The sequence below is a fragment of the Plasmodium brasilianum genome, chromosome 7, assembly GCF_023973825.1.
Source record: "Plasmodium brasilianum strain Bolivian I chromosome 7, whole genome shotgun sequence".
Taxonomy (NCBI): domain Eukaryota; phylum Apicomplexa; class Aconoidasida; order Haemosporida; family Plasmodiidae; genus Plasmodium; species Plasmodium brasilianum.
In genome coordinates this window covers 128,575-138,028 of record NC_090120.1, presented here as the reverse complement: position 1 = coordinate 138,028, position 9,454 = coordinate 128,575, and the positions used below count along the sequence as shown (strand labels likewise).

Here is a 9,454-nt window from a genome sequence, read left to right as displayed (position 1 = left end):
ATGGAGCAAAATATTTTGCAATATTTATTAATTAAAACTGTGGTGTTTATCCTTTTATTTTGGATATGTCATTTTAACAATGATATGGTATGATTATATTATTTAATTATATTTGTATTTTCCATATTTTTCAAATTTTATATTAATTCTATTTTTAAGCAAGATATTACATATTTCTTTAAATAACAAATATATTTTTTTTTTTCGAACCATTATCAGAGATCCCCATATGATAATAGAAAATTTATTATAAAATTTGATGTGAGATTGTGTCGAATGATGGCGGTACATAAAAAGGAAGAACATTCAAATATTAAATGGATAAAGATGGAAATGAAAAATAATGGAGAATGCAAACAAAAGGAATTATCTAATACTAAAACGGCAATCACAGTAAAAAATAGAAAGCTAGACAAAATATATTATAAAAATGTAGTTAGTTATATGGCAAATGCTGATTTTAAGTATTTAAGAAAAAGTATGAAAATAAAAGTATTTCAGATTTGTGTTTTAGCTAGCATCCATATATTACTTGGAATACTATTAATTGTTTTAGAAATATTAAATTATTTAGATGTTTTAAAGTTATTTGGTCCTTTACATTTATCAACTCTAGGATTTGTGATATTCATGTTTATAGTTATATTAAGTATGTTTTATTTTTACAAAAAATTTCAAACATATACAAAGTTAACACGTATAAAAGATGATATATATAATACGGCATATCCTTCTTTCCGTAAAGTAGACTTATATAAAGATTAATATCTGTAAGTTCCCATTTTATATACACAAATAATAAGTATACATTTAATTGCTTAAATTTAAGCGATGCTTCTTCACTTAGCTGACCATATTGATATGCAATAAAAAAAATAAACGCTACTATTTGCTTTGTTGATTTGAATATTATAATTTCCTTTTCTTTTCTTATTATATTATTTTTAATCCTTAATAAATTGTTGTGTTTTACGTATATATTTTTATATATAACTATATTTTTTTGAAAAATACTATATGTTCTTAAAAATTAACATAGAAAATAGCAGTTTATATTATTTTGTTGACATTATGTGTGAATTTTGTTTTTTACTGTAAAATATAGTGTTCATATATTTCTATCTTGTACTCAACTAAATGAATTTTTGATGAGCAAATTAAAATAGTGTATTATTTGTATCACATTAAAAGTAAATGTGTCTTTTGATTAATATGAAAATTCAAGAAATTTGAATGTAGTTATATAGTTATATCTTTTATTTTGTTTAAATAAACAAAACTAATTAATTATAGATTCAATAGAGTTAATTTTTTATGTCTAAATTGACGTGTAATATAAAGATACTTTGTGTAAGCTAAAAATAAATTTTCAAAAAGGAAACCATTGAAACATAATAAATTATTTTATGTGAGAATTTTAAAATAATATATATAGTAGTTACTTTTAATTATTTTTTTTCTTTTGATGTTTTTTTATTATTATGAAATAATTTGTTTAGTTAATACTTAAAATTTTATAAAAGTATAAAAAGGCGTAAATTATTTTTAGGATATTTTATAGTAGTAAATAAATTTAAACAGCTTTTTTCTTTTTATTAACAATTTTATTGTGATATAAACTCTAATTGTCTTATTAATATTATTAAAATTTACATATTGTTATTACGTATATTATATAGTTAATATTACTTTCTGTTATATAATATAACATACAATTTTTTTTTTTTAGTTGGTTTTGAATGAGTTCGCTTAATAACATATATACATAAAAAAAAAAACAAAATATTTAGTAAATAAAATATCTTATTTTACATATATTAGTTCTACTTGTTACATATATTTAATGAATCATTAATTTTATGATGGTCTAATTTAGTAAACTTTTTTTTTTTTTTTGATTAACATTATATTGAATAATAATATATAAAACCGTATCAACTATGAATTTTTTAAATATTTTTTAGCCATAGGAAATTAAAAGATAAAAATAAGTACCAATTATATACTATAGTTAAATGAAAAATAAGTCACTGTAAGAAAAATTGCAAATGTATCCTGAAATGATAAGTTTTAATAAAATTATTAGCAGTAATAGAGTAATGGACAGGGACAAATTTCTGTACGGTAAAGATCATTCTAAAAATGTTACTTAAAGAAACAGTAATATAATAACAGTTTGAATTTAAATATATATGGTATGACATCATATTATTTTAAACTAAATTATAAAATAAAAAAAGCATATACTCCAACGTTATATAATATTAATAACAGTATATATTAGAAAAAACATGAACTACTATTATAAAGGTTTTAATTAAGATAAATGAATACTATAAATGATACCGTATTAAAAAGATATAAAAAAATTAATGGATTAATATATACATATATATATATTAATTAAAATATTTTCCTATATACAAAAAATACATATGAATAAATATTTATGAAATAAACCTATTAATGTGTGATATATCCATTTATTCAATGGAAGAATATTTATTTAGCTAAAAGTTGAAATTTTTTTATAAATGATATTTCCACTTAGATGAAAATGTATAATTAATTATGACTGATATAAATGTTTTTAATAAATATATCATTAAAAATAAAATTTAGGAGAAAAAAAAATGATCCTTAAAATGTCAAACCATATACTTGACATAATAATTTAAAAACTATTGATTAGATATAAGATTATATTTTTATCTAACTTCTTTGATTAAGTAATCTGAATAAGTTATAATATTAATAAATAAGGTAATACGTTATATTTTTTATATAAATTAAAATATGCAATATATGATAACGTAAGAATCTCTCGAAGATGTAGGACTAATTATCTTACTAATATTCATTATAAATATATCTATAATAGATTTATACATTATATAAATATGAAATCGTGAAATACATAAATTCCTTATTTTAATACTGTTTTTCTTAGAGTAATACTATATATAGCGGTTATAACTGAATTAATTTTTTTATATTGTTTTTATATAAACTATTTTTTTTAAGGAGATTAAATTAATTAAAACAATTAGTAACAATTTATTATTTATATTATTAAAATAATATATTTAATATTTAATAATTTCATAATTAACTCAAGACTATAAGTGAAAAAAACAGAAACGAATAAAAATATTGATATACACATATATGTAATTTTCTAAGCATATTTCCATATAGCGTCTCATTTATTTTATATACATTACATAAATAATGGTTATAGTTAAATATGTTAATTTGAGTAGAATTTATTTATAAATTAATAAAAAATAATTACCAAATTTTTACCTTTTTCAAAATTTTCGGGAAAAAAATTAATATATTAAAAATTTTTATATGTTTTATTGTATAATATACTATATAATAACTTATAGAACGTTTTAAATGTAAATTATTATACATTTTTTTTTACGTTATATATTTTTGGAATTTCCCATTGAATTATCTAAATTACTAAGAAGAATTTTTTGCTAAATATGTTTTTACATTTTTTTATTAACGCTAATATTTCCTTAGAATTTTTAAATATATAATATTTTAATATAACTAAAAAAAATATATTTATAAATAACTGAATAATCACAGTTAATGCATGCATTATTGGTAATGATAAATAAAATACATTTTTTTAAATTATATATAAATTACGGTATATTTCTTTTATTAATATGTTACAAATGTTTAAAATCAGTAATTTGTATTGTGTTATTTAAATACCAAAATTTTGTACCTGAATTACATCTTACTATCATATTTTTACGAAAAGAGTGTTTAAGCTTTTTACATATGCAAAGGCATATATCATATCTTGGATCATAATTTATACGATAAAAAAAAATTTGTATTTTTTTATTTTTTCTTTACATTTCTGTCATTGTAATTATATTATATATGTGAAATTTACGTTTTTTAAATAAAAAATAATGCTTAGAAAAAAAAATATGTAAAAATTACTTATGTTATTTACAGGATATTTATCAAAAAAATAATAATTATATTAATGTTATGTGATAATATATTTATTCTTATCACATAAACTGTTTTGTTTTATATATAAATTAAAATCATAAGGAAACCAAAAATTTATTTTATTTTATTTTGTTTGAAATGTACTAACAATGAAATTTAGTATTACTCTGTTATGAACCTAAAATGTAAATGTATTTTCAACATTTATTAATAAAATTAGGGCTACTAAAAATTATTATAATTAATGTTTATTTTTTAATAAATAAATTTATTGAAATATTTACTAAAAATTTTTTTTTATTATTTTTTTTTAAAATTTCTATTTTTATTTTTTTTTTTTCTGAATTTATTACTCTTTCAATGCATAAAATCAAATAACAAAGGAAATGAAAAAATATTTTTATTACGATTTTGTAAATTTATAGTAAATTATTTACATGTTTAAAGACATTAAACAAAATAATTTTGGAATGAATATAAAATGATATCTTTTATTTTAGATAAAAATATTATATTTATATTTTTTATCTGGATATATTATTATTTCTGTGATGCGGTATAATTATAACATTGAAGAAAATTTTCTCCATATTTTATGATGATTCATGTTATATATGCACATATATCAACTGAAACAAAATATTTACTTTGTGCGTAGAAAAATATATCAAACTATAAAAAATTAAAACATTTTATTTTCCTTGTAGCATAACTTTGGTCAAATTTTAGGTATGAAAACTATTCAAAATATATCATTATATTCAAGAACTTACAGATTATTATCAAAATTTAACAATGAAAAAATAAAGGTTTCATTAGAACGTAACTTACGTAGAAATGGGTATAACGATATAAAAAAAAAAAAAAAAATTGTCAACTAAAAAATTATGGTAATAATGCTGGAACGGAATATCATGGAAAGGGCAGAACTAAAAATAAAAGTAATACAGGATTTGAGGAAAAAAAATTACTGAGGAAGTGCATATATGTATTAAGTAAACCATTTGTAGAAATAGATAAAATATTTGAAAAATTAATTTATAAAGGATTTATTGCAATATATGAATATAGGAAATGTACAGATTCTATCCAAAAAAGAAATTTGAAATTTTCAGCGTGTAAGAGTGCTGTTTTAACTTTTGCTCTACCATCAATAATTTTTTTTACAGTACTTTCACTACTTTTGTTAGTTTGCCCTCCGTTAGGTACATCATTATTGGGGGAAAATAGTCAAAATTTTAAAGAATTTATAACAGAATCTAGAATACAAGCTTTTTTATTATCGTTATTTATATTAAGTATCACCATGGTAATTTATATACTGGTAAAATTTATAAATTATGTAATAGAAGTAGGGGAAGAAGAAATAGAAAACTAGATATAATGAATACATTGGTTTCGGAAAATTTTTGTTTTTGTAAATAATGAAGATTTACTATTCGCTTAATGAAATTATGAATTAAATTTTTTGTTTTGTTTTGTTTTCATTATTATATTAAACTATCTAGATGTCATGCACTTATACATAACTATAAAAATATACATATTTATTATTTACACTATTTATAGTGTTTCAAAATTTTTTTTCCCATAATAATGTATTCTTTTGAAGGAATTTAATACTTTCTTTTGGTGCAATTACATAAATTGTATATACATGTAAAAGCATGAAATAAAAAAATTATTACCTTATTTTATGCAGTGTTCCAGAGTAATATGTGTTATATAATATATTAAAAATTATTATAATTCTTTTCTCTTATTTTCAATTAATAATTTTTTAGAGCAGTAACTTAATTAGATATATTAGTGCCAATTAATTATTTATAATTAAAATAATTTATTTAATATATAATATTTTTATAATTAGTTGAAGTCATCAAATGCAACGAATAGGAATAGATGAAAATATTGGGATATTATTTTTTCTTCTTTTACTTATAACATTATTAAAAAGGATATTTTTTATAGCTTGTACTGGTTTCTCTAAAATTATTTAATGTAAAATTATTTTATATTGGAATATATTTTTAAATTTCATAATTGGTAAGAATATTTTTTTGTTAAATTTACTTTAATATTTTTCTTTTCTCTTATTTTTTTTAATATTATTATTTTTATATAACTTATAAGTTTGCATTATTTTAAAAAGAAATAAAAAATTATATAAATAAGTGAACTCATATAGTGTATTAATTTTTAACGATAATAAATAATATATATATTTTAAAATTATATAAAAATTATCATGTAATACTTATAATAATATGGAGAAAACCTAAAAAACATATAATTTAGAGTTTACTTTTTAAAATACAAAAGTTTGTATGTTTATTTAATCCTACAATAAAACCTCTACAATTAAACTGCATGAATATACTAAAAATTCAAGTATATATCAGATGCAACTTTATTATTTTTACAATAGCAAAAATATGTAGTTTTTTTTTTTCAGTATATTACAGGAATTATATTCTATATAATAATTTAAGATCTTTTAATAAGTGCAGAGAACTACGTTTATTCATACGAATCTAGACACTTCAATTGCTATATTTCCGATGTATATTAATGTTATAATTTATATGGCGGATTTTTTATATTTTATATATAAAACAAAAATTTTGAGAGTTGGAGAAGCGTTTTTTTTTTTTTTTCTTAAGATTATTAACAGAAGAATTTAATATTTGTTCTCTAAGACGAATCAGAATAGTATATATATATATTAGTAGATTTATTAATAAAATTATTTCTACCAAATTTATTTTAATTGAAATTTTTTTATAAATAAATTCAATGGAGTTATTTAGAAACGCCTTTATAGTGTTGACATTTCTCTATTATTTATATTTTTGTTATAATTAAAAAGTTTGATACTATTTAAGGAAAAGAAATATGATAAATTAAAATAACAAATGAAAAGAGAATATTTTTTAACGACGTTTCTCGAATATGAAGCCTATTTTCTTACATAAATAAATATATTATAACAATTAATCATGGAAAAATGAAGGGGAATAGTAACTATTTTATTTCCATTAAAACCATAATATTTATCATTTTTAATTTCATTTACTCTTATATTAATAATTTGGTATCACTATTTCATCCCAGACAATTTCCTTTATATTTTTAATATTTTACGTTATATATGCATGTATATATATATATATGTATTTAACGGAAATTTTTCTTTAAGTGTAAGAAAACATATCACGTTATATACAACATGAATATTTTTTTTTTTTCTGTAGTGTAATTCTGATAAATCTTTATACTATAAAATCTGTATGAGTAGCATATTAAATTCAAGAAATAATAGAATATTATCAAAAGTTAAGAATAAAACAATCAATTGGGGATTCAAATATAAATTAGACCTAAAGAAAAATTATTATTTAGAAAATAAGAAATACGTTGGTGAATCAGATTGTGGTGAAAGAAGTGCATCCAAAAAAAAATATAGTTCAAAATTTGCAGACAAAGCATTAGTTAAAAAATATATGTCTTATATATATAAGCCACATACAGCAATAGATACTTTTTTTGAAAAATTATTATACAGGGTATTTTGTACTATATATAAATATAGGAAATGTACAGATCATACGCAGAAAAAAAGTTTAAAACGTTCTGTATTTATAAAAACAGCTTTGATATTTGCTCTACCAGTAATAATTTTTTTAATTGCATCTGTAATATATATATTAGTGCAATTTTTCCCTGAAACATGGAAGAATCTTAATCCAATTACCAATACACAGAGTTTATCATATCGTATACGTGAAAATGCAACGTTTATTGCATTGTCATTAGCTATTTTAAGTGTTTCAATGGTTACATATACGTTAGTAAAATTCTTAAAATATGTAATTGATGTAAGAAGAAAAGAAGTTAAAACTTAGTTATAATGAACATAATGATATAGAAAATATTGTTTCTCATTTAATTGTTGAAGATATGCTTTATGATTAAGGAAATTATAAGCTGAAAAAAGCCTCTTGCTTAACTAAAAATATTATGATTCATCCTAGATAATATAAAAATGTACATTGACACAGAAGAGTGAGAAACAAAAAATATAATTATATATTAAATACTCATAATATATTTTTTGTTTTTACTTTTTTATTTTATCTTATAATGTTTTCCTGTAATATAATTTAATACTCTAATTTATGATATATATACATATATATAAATATCTTGTGATTCATAAAAATGTGAATCTAAATTTTTCAATATTTAGAATATAACATTTTTGATATGAAAAAAATTATTTGTACAAATTTTATGTAAATAATTATTATATTAAATAAAGGCTTATTTAATTTAACATATAAAATTTCATTTACCCCAACTTCTCTTATGTAGTGGGGCGATTTATGTTTTTAACAGTCATGCATTTTATCAGATTTTTTATGGTTTTATGTGATTATTTGATGATGTTTTAAAATACAATTATTGAATATTACTTATAATTTAAATAATTAATACAGTTTTTCATTTAAAAAAACTTAAATCATTTTTTTTTTTGTATATCACCATATGTTAACTAAATTATAACTAAACAAATAATCATAGTTGAAATTAGCATTTTAAGAAACGTATATTTAAAATCTTATTTCATATAAGCATATATTTGTTAGTTCTACATATTTTTTTGAATAGCGTATGTATGACATTATAAATATATAGTATTATAACATTACTTTTAAGAATGAACTATGAATAGTACATAATCATTTTTATAATTCATGAAGCTTTATAATAAAGTAAAGAGAACAAAATGTATTTATCATTTCATTAACTTAGGTAATTATTGTATATAAAATCATTTTATGAACATTGCTTACATATTTCTAACAAAAGAAAATTATATATATCTGTTTTTCAAAAATTTAAGTGAATATAATTATTGAAACAATATTAGTCTGATATTAGGTATTTCTATACAACAATCATTCCTTTCGTTCTGTACAAAAAAGTAATTGTCTTAATAAAAATAATATATTTATAATTACAGTAAATTGGCCATTTAAAAATAATGTATACAAGTTTTATGAGTAAACACGATTTTTGGCTATAAAATCATTATATATAGACAGTTATTCATACATTTATGTTACATGGAATTTTTTCTTTATTTATTGGATATAATCATTAGTAGGGACCTATATGTCAAAAAATAAGTATTTTGTAATAAGAAAATAATTTTTTTTTAAATTTGTAAACCTTCACTTTTTATAATATAATATTAAATAAAAATAATATCATGTTATTAATCTGTTTTATTTTATATGAATGTAATTATGTTTCTATGAATACAGTAAGTTGCAAGTTTTATTAATTAAATATTAGGGTATATTTTGTATAAAAGTATTAATTAAATAAAGAAAAATAATATGGATTTTTGTGCAATATATTTGAGTGCTTGTTAAATAATTAAATACTATTTTCTTTTTAA

General features: G+C 18.8%; 2 protein-coding genes across 2 annotated transcripts; both read left to right on the top strand.

Annotated features, from left to right (window-relative positions):
- MKS88_001775 (uncharacterized protein) lies at window positions 1-765 on the top strand (the record flags this gene model as incomplete). The annotated part of the gene is made up of 2 exons (XM_067214733.1): window positions 1-87; window positions 220-765. The coding sequence occupies 2 exons, from the start codon at window positions 1-3 to the stop codon at window positions 763-765; spliced, it is 633 nt and encodes a 210-aa protein (XP_067074082.1).
- Window positions 766-4,468: 3,703 nt separating this feature from the next.
- MKS88_001774 (uncharacterized protein) lies at window positions 4,469-7,892 on the top strand (the record flags this gene model as incomplete). Its single annotated transcript, XM_067214732.1, has 4 exons — window positions 4,469-4,543; window positions 4,695-4,809; window positions 5,178-5,296; window positions 7,242-7,892. The coding sequence occupies 4 exons, from the start codon at window positions 4,469-4,471 to the stop codon at window positions 7,890-7,892; spliced, it is 960 nt and encodes a 319-aa protein (XP_067074081.1).
- Between the last annotated feature and the right edge of the window lie 1,562 nt (window positions 7,893-9,454).